This window comes from Danio aesculapii, chromosome 21, assembly GCF_903798145.1.
Source record: "Danio aesculapii chromosome 21, fDanAes4.1, whole genome shotgun sequence".
Lineage (NCBI taxonomy): Eukaryota > Metazoa > Chordata > Actinopteri > Cypriniformes > Danionidae > Danio > Danio aesculapii.
Genome location: NC_079455.1, coordinates 42,502,693 through 42,520,192, shown reverse-complemented (window position 1 = coordinate 42,520,192; position 17,500 = coordinate 42,502,693). Strand labels below are relative to the sequence as shown.

At 31.9% G+C, this 17,500-nt stretch overlaps 1 protein-coding gene across 1 annotated transcript in view; it reads right to left on the bottom strand.

Moving 5' to 3' along the window:
* smad7 (SMAD family member 7) overlaps positions 1-17,500 on the bottom strand; it is a 33,263-nt gene that overhangs the window by 13,362 nt on the left and 2,401 nt on the right. The window contains exon 3 of the mRNA XM_056446687.1: positions 9,718-9,789. Within this exon, the coding sequence (XP_056302662.1) occupies positions 9,718-9,789 (72 nt within the window). The remainder of the gene's footprint in view (positions 1-9,717; positions 9,790-17,500) is intronic.

The window sequence follows — 17,500 nt, the reverse complement described above, 5'->3', positions numbered from 1 at the left end:
ATATATATGTATATTATTAATAAAAATATATAAAAATAAAATAACAACCGAAAAGAATATTGAAGTTAAAATATTATTTATTTTGAAATTCAATAAAAATACAATAATAACAACATGAATATTTATAAAATAAACATTTAAGCAAAATATTTCACTACTCATTACTCTTATTAGCATAACTAATAATCCTAAATAAAATACAAAAAAAAAATTACTGCGACAAAAAATTATGTAATTATGTAACAAATAATTTTATTTTTAAATATGATTAAAAAACTATAAAATAAAAATGCAAAAATAAAACAACAAAATGTTGAGCAAAAATTTTATTTTCTTTTAAATATAGTAAAGAAATATTATTATTAAAAAGAAAAGAAAATAAACATTTAAAATATTTTTATTATCACATATATTAATACTAAATAAAAAACTATTAAAAAAATATATATTTCACTGTAAATAAATTAGATTCATGACATTATATTCACTGTAAAACCCAAACAGTTAAAGTAACTCAAACCATTTGAGGAAACCGATTGCTACAAACCATTTGAGTTAAACTAATCAATATGAGTACTGTGAACTTACTCCATTTAAGTTGAGTAATGAGGTATTTAGTTACCTCGTTACCTTCAACACTGAGTTCAAAACTCTTTTCAAATGAGAAGAATTAACTTTTAGTCAATATTGAGTTAACTACACTCATTTCATTTGATTAAGTTGACTCTTGGGTTTTACAGTGATATAAATATAAATGCACATATCTTCTAAAAACATGGTCCTGAGCTGCTTGCGTTCAGCTTCACGTCCTCAAACATGAGTTCATGTCAGGCCTTGTGAAACGATCACGCAAAAACTGGCAGACGTTTAAGATTCGTCATGCAAAACACCAACTAAACAAACAAAGCCAGAGGCCACTTCTCTGATGTGTGTGTGTCAGTTACGGCTCTGTAAATATTATCTTTTTCCTCAGGCGTCCCGTATCGTAACAACAATCTCACACACACTCGACGGAGAGACGCGCAGACGGACACACGGACACACACGTTTGGCAGCTTCTTTGTTTGGAAGTCAATAAAGGAAACTGGCAATTAAACGCAGAGCCATTACATAACACACACACACACACACACACACACAGAGAGAGTCAGGAAAACCTCCGACGTACAGGAAAACATTCATGCTGTCCTCTATTGTGCAGTAATACCTGAATCTGATCTAGCACAAATTTACCATGCAACACTCCATTACTGTATGCGTACTGTATATTTGCTGTAGGCGAGTTAGGGCTTTATGACATCATGTTGATTATGAGGTCAAAGGCCAGCGGTTAAACTTTTTCCACCAGTTAATAAATATACAATACATACAATTTCACCAGGTCACATGAATAGCTCCATTTAGAAAAAAATGATTCATTTTAGATTGATTCTTTAGGATGATTCTGTAGGCGAGTGAATCGTATTCATGAACAGAAATTGACAAATCAAATATGAAATAACACTGCAAAGACTTTACTGTTTAAATAGTTCAAGCTAGCGTGGTAGTGGTAGCATTTCTTGTGCCTGAATGCCTTAAACTCTCTTAGGGTTTATAATGTAGGTGTATTTTGAACTGTGGCTATATAATCCCAATACAATATATATATTTTTTTTATATATATATATTACATGGTTTAACATTATATATATATATATATATATATATATATATATATATATATATATATATATATATATATATATATATATATATATATATATATATATATATATATATACACACACACATATATTTATATTTATATATATATATATATATATATATATATATATATATATATATATATATATATATATATATATATATATATAATGTTAAACCATGTAATCTCAATTTAACATTGAGGATCTTGCGATTTGACTATTGCGGATGCCCACGTTCGATGCGAAAACGATATATTGTGCAGCCTTAATTTTAATGTTATTTATTTTGACATATTTAACACAGTTTTTTTTTTTTTATTAACTTTGCCATCGACCTTCTTTTTTACTTATTTTCTATCTAATTTTAATTAATGTTTACAGTGGAAAGTAACTTTTCCGCTGACTTTCTAGCACTCCTTTTCATAAACAAATAAGCTTTTTAATCTATCATTTACTTATTTTATTATAATCTAATTTAGATTTATTTACTTAGTCTAATTTACATTTGCATGAAATCTTTATTTTAAATATATATGGTTTCATTTTTATCAACTTTTCTGCAAACATCCATAATTTATTTACTTGTTAATTTATTGTTTATAATTCTATTTAAATGGCATTTTTACTTTAATTTCTATGTATTTAAATGTTTATTATTATTTTTATATATCTTATTATAATCTAATTTAGATTTATTTACTTAGTTTAGTCTAATTTATATTTGCATGAAATCTTTATTTTAATAATATAGTGTTTAAATTTTATAAACTTTTCTGCAAACACCCATAATTTATTAACTTAATGATTTATTGTAAATATTTTTATTTAAATGTCATGTTTTCTTCTTTTACTTTAATTTATATTTATTTAAATGTTTTATTTTTTTACATATTTTTCAGTTTTTTTGTAAAATAAAATATTAATCAATAATATATATATATATATATATATATATATATATATATATATATATATATATATATATATATATATATATATATATTTTATCTTTTTATATAATATATATATTTTTAAATAAAATGCATTTATTTAAATCACGTTTTTATTTGTTTACACATTTGTCACAATTTCTTCTGAACTTTTCCAGACTTTCTAGCACTCATGAATAAATATATAAAGCTATATATATAATATGTAAATAAAATATTTATATAAAGTACAAATTATATATAATTAAAATATATAAATATGTAGATATTTGCACATTATATATATATATTTCTATTTAATTATACACTATATTTATACACATGCACACACATTATATAGCTTTTATTTTGACTGTGATTAATCATTTAACAGCCCTAGTTTATTTACTTAGTTTAGTCTAATTTACATTCGCATAAAATATGTATTTTAATAAAACATTATTTAATTTTTATAAACATTCAACAAAACCCTAGAACTCCTGTCCATTATTTATTGATTATATCAAATAATATATTATATATAACTGTATTTAAATGGACATGTTTTACTTTTATTCCTATTAATATTAATTTTAAAAAACGTTTTACAGTTTATAAAACTGCACATCCGCACAACCAGTCAATCCAGTCGAGCACAGAAGCCTCCGCTGTTATTCTGCTTTCCTATTCAGACAGTAAACAATTATAATGTAGATCTGAATTCTTTGATTGCAGTCAAGCCAGAAGCACTGACAGATTTCTGAATGAACAGATCACGTGTGTGTGCGCAATGAAAAAACATCCCGTTCCTCTGTGTGTTTAGTCAAGACATTAGATGCTGCTTTATAAAGTGTGTGTGTGTGAGGTGTCTGGCTCCTCAGGGCATTTGTCTGTCTTCCAGAATTCAAGCGACACGATAGCTCAGTGGTTAGCACTGCGGCCTCACAGCAAGACAGTCGCTGGTTCGAGACCCAGCTGGGTGTTTCCCAGTAGTGGGTTGCAGCTGGAAGGGCATCCGCTGTGTAAAACATATGCTGGATATGTTGGCGGTTCATTCCACTGTGGCGACCTTTGATAAATAAAGGGAGTAAGCTGAAGGAAAATGAGTGAATGTTTACAGATTGATATTTTTCTGATTACGTAACTCTGTGGTTAGCCGTTTTGGAAAATATAAACAGATGTTTCGATATATCGTACATATATGAATTTATAATTTTGCAAATGTCGCTGGAATTGCTCAATATGGAAGGAGGAAAAGTCAAAACGTCCAGCTTTTGGATGGAGGAAGTGTTTGGTATGGATCCCAACTAGCACAACACAGCCTTCACAGTTGCAAAAACATGTCGTCAAAGCCGCTCGCTCAAGTAGCCGCTTTGTGTCAGGTTTTTTTTTTCCCTCCGAATGTTTTCTTTCCGATTGGCGGAGGCGCCGTGAGGCCCGACCCAAGAACTCAAGGCTTTTTCCTCCGAGGCCTGATGTCATTTCCTGTGCTGCCCTTTCCTCTTGGCTAACCCAAACAAGCCCTGGAATGAGGTGGAGGTTTTCATGCTAGCAGCGAGTCCTGAAGGGCCCCTGAGGGGGATCTGAGTCTCCGGGGCTTCGGGGCCATAATAAAGGACTGATTGTGGATCAGCGGAAATGTTTGGGGGAACAGCTCAACACAGAGACCAGGACGCCGAAATTAGACGATTTTTGGCCCAAAACGAAATTAACGATTCATCATATACAGCAGTACATGATGACTACACTCCTTCCTCTCTTATGCACCAGGCACTTTGTAAGAAATCAGAATCAGAATCAGTTTTATTTATAAGGAATTTGTTTTGGCTACAGAAGCTTCCAGTGTACATAAAGTGACAAGTGACAACACAAAATAAATATGAAAAAAAAGGATAAACATTAAACAGATGCGGTTAGTGAAGAAATCTGGATGTTGAGTTGTATGTACAGATTGTTATAAATATACAGGTTATAAGGTGCTGTGTACAAGTGTGAATGTAGAAAGTATTGCATTGTATATTGATATAAGGTGCTGTGTACAAGTGCGTATGATAAAATATTGCACATATTTATTGCACAGTAGGGGAATATTTAACTGTTCATAAGGTAGACAGCCTGAGGAAAGAAACTTTTCCTGTGTCTGGCTGTTTTTGTGCTTGGTGCTCTGAAGCGCCGACCAGACGGTAACAGTTCGAACAGGTAGTGTGCTGGGTGTGAGGGGTCCAGAGTGATTTTGCGAGCCCTTTTACTCACTCTGGAAGAGTACAGTTCTTGAAGTGTAGGAAGGGTAGTGCCAGTGATTCGTTCAGCAGTCCGGACTATTCGCTGTAGTCTACTGAGGTCGGTTTTGGCAGCTGAGCCAAACAAGACAGTGATTGAAGTGCTGAGGATGGATTGGATGACAGCTGAGTAGAACTGAGTAGAACACTACTGTGTTTTATGTTTGTACAGATAGCTCTTTCTTATTTTAATACTTTGTCCTTTTTTCTACAGCCTCATATTAGTTACTAGTTGATTAGTTCACGTTATTAGTAACTAATAAAGTTATAGTAACTAATGAGCTTCACTTTTCTGAATTTGACTGTAATGCAGTAATGTGCACCGTTAGTTAAGCTGCTTTGAAACAATAGTCATTGTGAAAAGCGCTTTACAAATAAACCTGAAAGTCTTTAAATAGTTTTATATTTGCTTTTATTTTCTTCTATTTGTCCATAATTTAGATTCTTATTGTTGTTGTTATAGTTATTATTGCTATTGTTATTATTTTAAGGTCACGAGTGGTTGTGTAAGCATTTCATTGCATATTATACTGTATGTGACTGTATTTGAATTTGACTTTTGATTTTAATTGATTAATTTCACACTGACTTAAAAAAACACCAAGCAATTAATAGTAATTTAGCTCATTTGAATATGCAAAGATAACATAAGTTATGTTAAAATGGGCGATATTATGCAAATATATGTATATTTAAATCTTTATAATGGTTGTAGTAATTTGTGTTTATGTTTGTGTGCACAAATTTGTGTAAGTGTTTGTGTGGGAGAAATTCCAGACAATTATGTTGTTTTATCAATAAATGCATTTAAATAAATGATCAGATAAAATTAATTCATTAAAGTTATTTCATACAGATTTTTTTTTAAATATGCCAGGTTGACATTTTAATACTTACAATACATTTTATTAAATATTTATTAATATATAAGTAATAATTTATGTATATATGTTTGCATGTGAGAAAATCCAAACAAGTATACTGTTTTATCAATAAACAAACAAATAAATAATAAAAAAATTAACATAAATATAAAATATTAAGGTATTTCATACGGATATTGTTTATAAAAATATGTCAGATTGATATTTAAATATTTACAAAACATTCTCTAAAATATTTAATATTAAATATAGGCAGTAATTTATGGGTTTATGTTTGTGTGCACAAATGTGGGAGAAATTCCAGACAATTACGTTGTTTTATCAATAAATGTATTTAAATAAATGATCAGATCAAATTAATTCATTAAAGTTATTTCATACAGATTTTTTTTAAATATGCCAGGTTGACAATTTAATACTTACAATACATTTTATTAAATATTTATTAATATATAAGTAATAATTTATGTATATATGTTTGCATGTGAGAAAATCCTAACAATTATGTTGTTTTATAAATAAACAAACAAATAAATAAATATTTAAATAATAAAATATTAATATAAATATTAAATATTAAGGTATTTCATACGGATATTGTTTATAAAAATATGTCAGATTGATATTTTAATATTTACAAAACATTTTCTAAAATATATAATATTAAATATAGGTAGTACTTTATGTATTTATGTTTGTGTGGGAGAAATTCCAGACAATATGTTCTTTTATCAATAAACGTATTTAAATTATTAAATATAATTCATTCATTCATTTTCTTTTCGGCTTAGACCCTTTATTAATCTGGGGTCGCCACAGCGGAATGAACCGCCAACTTATCCAGCATATGTTTTTACGCAGCGGATGCTCTTCCAGCTGCAACCCATCTCTGGGAAACATCCATACACACTCATTCACACTCATACACTACGGACAATTTAGCCTACCCAATTCACCTGTACTGCATGTCTTTGGACTGTGAGGGAAACCGGAGCACCCGGAGGAAACCAACGCGAACGCAGGGAGAACATGCAAACTCCACACAGAAACGCCAACTGACCCAGCCGAGGCTTATAAAATATAATAAATGATCAAATAAAAATAATTAATTAAAGGTATTTCATACAGATATTTTAAATAAAATATACATGGTTGATTTGTTATGTTTACAGTACATTTTATTAAATATATAATAAATAATATAAAATATAGATAATAATTTATTTATAAATGTTTGTGTGCGAGAAAATCCAATCAATTGTATTGTTTTATCAATAAATAAACAAATAAATTAATAAAAATTTAAATGCTAAAATATAATAATAAATTATAAAATTAAATTAATTCATTTAAGGTATTGCATACAGATATTTTAAATAAAACTAAAAAAATACATGCTTGATATTTTAATATTTTCAACACATTTTATAAAATATTAAATACATAATATTAAATATAGGTAATAACTTATGTATTTATGTTTGTGTGCACAAATGTGTGAGTAAATACAAGCAATTATATAGTTTTTTTTCTCAATGAACAATCAAATAAATAAATGTTTAAATGATAAAATATAATAAATTATTTTGTTATAAAAATATGCCAGATGGATAATTTCATATTTATAATAAATTTAATAAAATATTCAATATGTAATATTAAATATAGGATTATTATCTCATAAAACTTGCATTAACAATGACATGCAAAATATTTTGCTTTAAAACATTATTATAAAATATTAAATAATATAATATTTAAATATGATTATTATATAATTATAACTACATACACATGATATTTTAGAGACAAAAAAATAATTTAAATTTGGATAAATATAAAACAAAACTTGTTATATATAATATATAAAGAAAAAGCATGTTAATTCCTATGGTAATAATAAATAACCATAACTCTATTTTTCTATTTAGTAAATATCAGTCTGTCTGTACAGGAAGTCTGTCAGTCGCTGGCAGTCATATTAAGGTTAACCTCTTAATAACTTCAGACTAACCAGGACAAACCATGCTCAGACTGTCATCCAATAATCCTGACACACACACACACACTGATATGTAAGGTTTTAAGTTCAAGCTTGTTACGCAGCTCTCTCTCTCTCTCTCTCTCTCTCTCTCTCTCTCTCTCTCTCTCTCTCTCTCTAAATAACAGACTATGAAAAGAGCAGAGCGAGTGAATGAGAAGGTCAGAGAGATGCTCGTTTCCTGTGAGTCCCACTTTTCTTCCTTTTCCTTCATCCCTCTTTCCCTCTCTGAGCTCCATTCACTCTTTCCAGAAGAAAACACACACACACTTCAGCAGCGAGAGGACGAACGTGGTCACCAGCTCACATATCAGTCGAGTGTTTGTTTGAGACACAAGCGGTCAATCTTTCATCACACACACACCTGTACAGCTATCTTTATGGGGACTTCCCAAAGCTGTAATGATATTTCTTGTGTAAATAATGTATATTCTCTCCTTCTACCCCTAAACCAACCCTCACAGGACACAATCTGCAGTTTTACATGTTTAAAATACTTCATTCTGTCTGATTAAGGAGCCGTTTTCATCATGGAGACCAAAAAAAGTCCCAAAATTTACTGGTATTGCTATACTTGTGGGGACATTTGCTCCACACAATGTAAAGAATACAAGATACAAACACACATAAACATTAAACAAATGGAGGCCATCGAAAGGGATTGACACACACACACACACACACACACACACACACACACATACACACTGATGTCATGCACAGAGTGCTGGACTTCTAACATGTGTTTATGTAAAGCTTCCATCATTTAGCTGATCTTATCTGAGAAGCCATCTAAAGACCCTTTACACACACACACACACACACACACACACACACACACACACACACACACTCCGCCCAGCGCAGAATTAAACACCATCATAAAAACTCTTTAAAGTCGCTGTAACGAGAAACATCTGTAAGCAGGAACTCAGCCTAACCAAACTCAACCAAACCAATCCCTCTCTCTCTCCCTCTCCCTCTCTCTCTCTCTCTCTCGCAGAAAACACAAACACACAACTCAGAGCTCAGGACGACACACTCCAGCAGGCTTTTGCAGATCACACACACACTGATATAGCCTTGTTTACACAAAAGTCAAGGTGAAATCAGTGGTTTTTACTATTGTTAAAGCTAAATTGACAAATGACTGTACTAAAATTACCTTAAAATATATCAAATAAATAAATGAAACACTTAATAAACTAAAAACAACACATGAAAAAAATATATGGTTACGACTTCAGTTGAAGTAACAATTCACTTCTGATTTATTACCTGCCTATTATTAAGATATTAACCATTTATTAGCACTTATAAAGTATGATCGTATTTTATATTCCTAGTCCTACCCAAAGCCCAAACCTAAACCCAACTAATACCTTACTAACCATTGATGAAAATCTAATTAGTATTAAGCTAAAAGTCTTAGTTAATGGTTTGTTAATAGCATAAACTGTACATTAAATAAAGTATGACCAAAATAATTATCAACAATACTATATATAATACTATAAACACCAATGCTAATATCAGTACAATAAAGCAAACTGTAAAGTAGCTCATCCCTCATCAGATATGATGATATCAGTGGATCAGGAAAGTACTTTAGATGCAGGTTACAGCCTTTCTGATGACTGATTACAAAAACAAACGTCTTTTCATTGGAATAATGCGCAGGAATGTGCATTAAGGAAGTAAAAATGGGTCATTTTATGATCTCTTTGACACGTTTAGCAACCTTTAGCGGAAAATCTCTCCATCAAAAACAAACCCCCAGCTCTCACTCCCTTATTATTAACTGTTTTTGTATATTTGGATTGACTTTTAGTAGCAGAGCATCTACTAAGACAAAAAAAAATGGTCTGGAGCTCTTACCTGAAAACCCCATAGGGGCCGAATATGCCGTTCCTCCAGTTTCAGTGGAAGCAGGCACAGAACCTGGAGAATCTGCGGAGAAACACAAGAGGGACAGCTGTCAATCACAGGGTTAAACACTCGACTTAAACTTACACACAGCCCTCGTTTTAAGGGAAATGTTTTAAATCCAGCACACGCTCGTTTTACCATTCCTTCTCCTTTTTCCGTCATGCTAAATAAACAAAGCTTTAGCCAAGAACGCTAGCGAGCGAGTGAGAGCGGGAGTGCTGTAATAGGAATACACAGTTTAGCAGGATACACTCCATCAAGCCCAAAACAACGAGCTAGTCAGGAAATAGCTGCAGCCTTGAAAAACTGTGTACAGTAAATTTTCTAATTGGCGTGCGAGCAGACAGGAAAAACACCCCGTCGCTCCCTCTTTCATGTTAACCCTTTAATAAACCAGTCGGGAAAATTGCCTCCATATGTTCTGCACCGACGTCGCGTTTACTTAACGTTAAACAACTGCAGGAGAAAGTGCATTAGCTTCAATGAAAGCCAATGCTAGTTACAACGTTAGCTCATGATACAAACAAAATTACAGATCAAATTCGAAGCGGATTAACTTTGTGCTAACTGACGGACATCAGAACGTCTAAATGGCTAAAAGATGAGACTAATGCTAAGTTAAGAGGTGATTAGTGAGTTAGTGTTAGCCTCAGTCTGTTCCTCTTTAGCCATTGCTAACAGAGAATCAAAAAAGTATGGTCAAATAGCTAAAGGCTAGCTGACATAAGAACTGAAATTGGGTCTATAATAGTTTCTCAGTAAATACTGCATTCATTTCAGTGCTTTTAGATGAACTATGCAGAGCTAAAATGCTAAAAACAACCATCATATATGATTCAAGAGCAGTTTAGCTGGCAGGTTTAGAAATTGCTGACAGAAAACATTGAAAATTAAAAGCACTAAAGTTAGCGTTAGCATTTAAAAAGACTTTAACAAGACTAAACACACCATTTCAATGTCTTTACATAGATAAGCACTAATACATCTTAAATAAATTTAAGATTACTGACATTTTTAAGTATACATATTAGAAGAGTTTAATTATTCCTGCTCTAAAGTTACTTAAGTCTATTTTACTATCTGTTTTTGGACATTTACCATGGTAATATCTTACATGTTTCCAAAAACCATCCCCAATTAATGACTTCTTAAGCAGTAAACAGTCCACTTGTATGCATGGTGGCGTTTTAAGTACATTAGTAAGCACAAGTAGATGATATTTCCGAAAGAGTTTTAAAAGCCCATTGTGAGTGTGAATTGGTGTCACTTTCGGAAGCAGGTTTCAAAGTTGGACGCTTTCCCTGAGCTGTGGTCAGTCTAATGAGACACACGGTCAAACCTGAACCTCACCGCAAAGACAGAGCGAGAGAGGGAGAGGAAAAATGAAGGATCAAGCAGGAGCTTCAAACACCTCATGATTCATTTTCCACAAGCTGTTTTTTTTTATAACAGAGTCTTTAATTCTGTCCAGCTTCAGCCAAACACTCTGTCCACTTCCCAAAGCAATGACAGTAAAAGCAGAATAAAAATGTGTAAATCAGTGTGTACTTAGACACTTACAGGACAACTAGTGGGATGGTATTTTAATGGTAAGAATATCATGGTATTACCATTGCAAATTTTCCAGAACAACAAAAACAACAACAAAAAGCTTCTGCAAGTGGTATGAATACTATAGTAAATGTCAAAAACATTTACTGCAAGTGATCGTAAGCTCAAACTAAAAAAAATAAAGGCACAAACCTCATTTTACGCTTCAACTTATTAAGTTGTTCAACTTATTAAGTTGTTCAACTTATTAAGTGTCCAAAAATGATTAGAAAGCTATTACCATGTTTTACCGATGTAAATGCCCCCAAATCATTATTTGCATCAATTTCCCAAACACACAAATTCACTAATAAGACTGTTTACATTTAATAATGTACGAAATTGGTGATAACAGTACTTCCCAAAACAATGACAGTAAAAGCAGACTGAAAATGTTTAAATCATTGTGTGTTAGGGCTGAACAGGATATCGTTTGAGCATTAATATCACAATGTGTGTATCCGCTTAGTCACATTGCAGGATTATATGACTTATAAAAGAATAAAAGATGAGGATTTTCTTAAATATTGTTACTTTTTAATTATTTGTATAATGATGACCATGTTATTTTACATTTGATTGTTCAATTTCTGTACTTGAATACTGTTAAACTCCCCAGAAAAACATAAAGCACTGTTTATTTATTTATTTGTTTATCTATCTATTTATTGATTGATTTATGCTTGTAATTAATTATCATTTATGCAGATGCACTGCATTGAAAAAGACTTGATCATGCCAGTTGAAATCAATGACCTCTTTCTAAATAGAGCTACATAGAAACTTGCAAGACAACTTAGAAGAAAACTAGTGGGATAGTATTTAAATGGTAAGAATAACAAGGTATTACCATCAAAATCTCCCACAACAACAAAAAAAGCTTCTGTTTAAACTTGAAATGAAAGTTCATATCATAGGGAGTTTAAAAATAAATAGCTAAAATACTAAAAATACCACAGTAAATGTCTAAAAACATTTACTGCAAGTGATCTTAAGCTCAAACTAAAGGGAAAAAAATGTAAGTTGAAACTTAAGTTGTGTCCGAAAATTATTTGAATGATATTACAATGTATTACCGCTGCAAATGCCCCCAAATGATTATTTTTAGCAATTTTCTGCTCCAATTTACTACTAAGACTGTTTACATTTAAGATAACGAGAGAAAAAAATGGTGTTAACTGTTTATTTATCATGCGAAAATATGTTATGCCAACACAATCTCACGGCAATTCGTAACTTTTTGATTTAGTGGCTAATTCGTATGAATTCGTACGATCTAATTCGTACATTTTCGTACGATTTGCTCATCCCCCAATGACGGTTGTGTTTAGGGGTGGGGTTAGGTGCCACGCCTCCTTTTTAAAATCGTATAATTTCTTACGAATTCATACGAATTAGGCACTAAACTGACAAAACGTAAAATACTTACGTTTTCTCGTGAGATCAGGCTGGTTATGCCATATAATGGACCCTCTATTTTTTGTGGCTTCAGTCAATGTTGGGGTACTTTTTTTAAAATCTGGAAGCATTAACAACTTATATTGAAATATATATTTATATCGTTATCGTTGAGTTTGAAATATAATTATCAAGACAGCCTTTCAGCCATATCGCCCAGGCCTAAATGGTAATACCATGTATTACTGCTGTAAATGCTCCCAAATCATTATTTGTATAAATGTTCAAACTGCTCAAATTTACTAAGACTGTTTACATTTAAAGTAATGTAAGAAATTGGTGTTAACAGTACTTTTCAAAACAATGATGGTAAAAGCAGATTAAAAACCGTGTAAATCACTGCAGGTACAGAAACTTACAGGACAACTTACAAGAAAACTACTGGATGGTATTTAAACTGTAAGATTACCATGGTATTGCCATGAAATGAAAGGAAGTTTTAAAAGATAGGTGGAATGGTAAGAACAACATTAAGCCCAAACTAAAGAAGAAGAAGAAAATCACATAAACCTAATTTTAAGCTGAAACTTCAACTTAAGTTATGTCAGAAAATGATTAGAATGGTATTACCGCTGTAAATGCTCCCAAATCATTATTTCTATCAATAATCAAACTGCTCAATTTTACTACCAAGACTCTTTACATTTAAAGCAATGTAGGAAATTGTTGTTAGCAGCACTTCCCAAAACAGTCACGTAAAAGCAGATTAAAATTTGTAAATCACTGTGTGTACATAGAAATTTACAAGAAAACTAGTGGGATGGTATGTAAATGGTAAAATTACCATAGTATTACCATGAAATGAAAGTTCAAATTATAGGGAGTTTTAAAAGATAGGTGGAATGGTAAGAATACCATAGTAAATGTCTAAAAACATCCACTGCACGTGATCTTAAGCTCAAACTAAAGAACAAAACAACATAAACCTCATTCTAAGCTGAAACTTCAACTTAAATTGTGTCAGAAAATGATTTGAATGGTTTTACCGATGTAAATGCCCACAATTTATTATTTATATCAACTTTCAAACTGCTTAAAAAAAGACTGTTTACATTTAAGGTAATGTAAGAAATTGGCGTTAACAGCACTTCCCAAAACGATGACGGTAAAAGCAGATTAAAACGTGTAAATCACTGTGTGTGTGTGCACAGAAACACCACAGTCAACCACATTTGACTAGCTCTTGACACGACTTTTTGTCTTTGTCATTATAAGTGTGAATGTTTCTTTTTCTCGGTCGCGTCTCCTCGATTAATAGCTTAAAGCCATTGATATGCAAATTGGCTCACATCAACGGCTGTTTTGTCGCACCTCACCGCCAACAATGCGCAAATGTGTGACAGTTACCACACTGACAGACACATATATGTGTGTATGTGTGTGTGACAGTACCTGACTTTATCAACGAGACGCAGTCGCTCAAACACAAGCGACAAATAACTTCCTCCAAACATTCAGCATCACTCTCTCTTTCACCCGTCTTCTATTGTTCTCTGTCTCTCGTCCAAGAGTTAATGGATGAGTGTGTGTTTAAATGTGTGTGTGTGTGTCCCCACAGGAAATGTCCTCCCCAAACTGGCTTTCCTGTCCTCCACCACGGCGCCTGTTCTCGTTCACATTCTTGCTTTCTCTCTCAGTCGCTCCGAAACCCCAAACTGATTCATAAAAGAAGAATGACTCAAAGATGGAGAGCCAGCGTCGAGTCGTTCCCACACCAAGTCATTCGCACTATAAACATCACCAAAAATTAATCGTGGAAAGATTTCGAAACAGCCGAGCACTCTGGGCTGGATTTCTCAAGCGCGCTCTGGGTAAGCGATACTGTTCAACTCAAAAAGACGCGAGGAGTTTTTTGGCCGGGATTGAGAAGGATCTTTACGAGGGCCATCGGCAGGAAACCTCATCCGGGATGCTGCCAAACACAACATGCTTATCTGAAGCCAATATACAGGACATACTTAGGAGCATTATGGGTAAGAAAGAGCGCAAACGCTCAGAGGAAAGACGCAGAGCGGCACTCCCAAAACCTCAAGATTCATTTGGCAGATAAATCAGCTCTCGGTTTCCGAACTCTTCATCTACTCCACGCACAAACCTTTAGCTGGACAAAAGTAGCATTTGCGCCATATTCATTTTAAACTGCAACACACTTTTAATTACTAGCACTCTGTGGAGTTATTTGAATATGTTGTTCAATCTGTACCACATATACTAAAGTGTGTGTACATATAAAATATACACCATAAAATGATTACTATCTTTTTATACCACAGTGCAATGTCTAAACATCCTATCAAACCTACTACAATTTACCACACGGTGTAATTTCATTATCATTGCATTTAGCATGGTACTTAAGGAATACAGTACTCATGACCATTACATTTGCATCAAGATATTACTATAGCAAACGTCTGAAAACCTCAAATACAAGTGATTTCCAACTCAAACTGACTCATGAAGCATCCATATCGGTCTAAAATTAAGTAAAAAAAATGTTGGAATGGTAATTAAATGATTAAATTAAATTAGCAACTATCAAACTGCTTGAAATTTTACTATTAAGACTGTTTACATTTAAAGTAATGTAGGATACTAAAGAAATACAGTATTCGTGACCATTATATTTGCATCAAGCTATTAGCAAATGTCTGAAAACCTTAAATGCAGGTGATTTACAACTCAAACTCACTTATGAACATCCATATCAGTCTAAAATTAAGTAAAAAAATTGTTGGAATGGTATTTAAATGAGTGAATGATTAGAATGGTGTCACCATGTATTACTACTTTAAATGCCCCAAATTATTATTTCTATCAATTATCAAACTGCTTGAAATTTTACTATTAAGACTGTTTACATTTAAAGTAATGTAGGGTACTAAAGAAATACAGTATTCAGCTATACAGCTATTAGCAAATGTCTGAAAACCTTAAATGCAAGTGATTTTCAAATCAAACTGACTAATGAGGCATCCATATCAGTCTAAAATTTAATTAAAAAATTGTTGGGATGGTAATTAAATGAGTGAATCAAGGTTTTCTGATTGCACATGTCCAAAAACACCTTGCCAATGATGTTCAACAACTCAAGATACGCTTTTAGGAGACTCAACAACATCTGCATACATTTAAGATAAAGCACCAACTAACTTACTAGAAAACTAGTTGGATGATATTTAAATGGTAAGATTACCATGGTATTAGTATTGAAAAGTTAAAATAAAAACAAAAAGCTTTGCTTAAACTTGAAATGAAAGTTCAAATGATGGGGTGTTTAAATAAAATAGGTGGAATAGTAAGAATACTATAGTAAAACGTTTACTGCAAGTGATCTTAAACCTCATTTTAAGCTAAAACTTCCACTTATTAAGTTGTGTCAGAAAATGATAAGAATGATGTCACAATGTATTACCACTTTAAATGCCCACAAATTATTATTTCTATCAATTTTCAAACTGCTTAAAATGTACTACAAAGACTGTATACATTTAATGTAGGATACTAAAGAAATACAGTATTCGTGACCATTATATTTGCATCAAGCTATTACAATAGCAAATGTCTGAAAACCTCAAATGCAAGTGATTTCCAACTCAAACTGACTTATGAACATCCATATCTTTTAGTTGACTCAACCACATCTGCATACATTTAAGATAAAGCATCAACTAACTTACTAAAAAACTAGTTGGATGATATTTAAAAGGTAAGAATAGCATGGTATTAGCAAATGTCTGAAAACCTCAAATGCAAGTGATTTCCAACTCAAACTGACTTATCAACATCCATATCAGTCTAAAATTTAGTTTAAAAATTGTTGGGATGGTAATTAAATGAGTCAATCGAGGTTTTCTGATTGTGTATGTTTAAAAACACCTTGCTAATGATTGTCAACAACTCAAGATAAGCTTTTAGGAGACTCAACAACATCTGCATACATTTAAGATAAAAGCACCAACTTACAAGAATACCATAGTAAAACATTTACGGGAAGTGATCTTAAGCTCAAACTTAACCTCCAAACTAAAAGAAAACAACATAAACCTCATTTTTTTTAGCTAAAACTTCAACCTTAATTGTGTTAGAAAACGATTAGAATGGTATTACCATGTATTACCACTGTAAATGCCCCCAAATTATTATTTCTATCAATTATCAAACTGCTCAAAATGTACTATGAAGACTGTTTACATTTAAAGTAATGTAGGGCACTAAAGAAATACAGTACTTGTGACCAGCATATTTACATCGTGCTATTAGCAAATGTCTGAAAACCTCAAAATTCAAGTGATTTTCAACTCAAACTGACTTATGAAGCATCAATATCGGTCTAAATGTTGATTCAAAATTTGTTGGGATGGTAATGAGTGAATCACGGTTTTCTGATTGTACGCATCCAAAAACACTTTGCTAATGGTTTTTAACAACTCAAGATAAGCTTTTAGGAGACTCAACAACATCTGCATACATTTAAGATAAAGAATCAACTAACTTACAAGAAAACTAGTGGGATGGTATTCAAATAGTAAGAATACCATGGTATTAGCATTGCAAATTTAAAACAAAAACAAAAGAGCTTCTGCTTAATGTTGAAATGAAAGTTCAAATCATAGGGTGTTTTTAAAAATAGGTGGAATGGTAAGAATACCACAGTAAAACATTTACTGCAAGTGATCTTAAG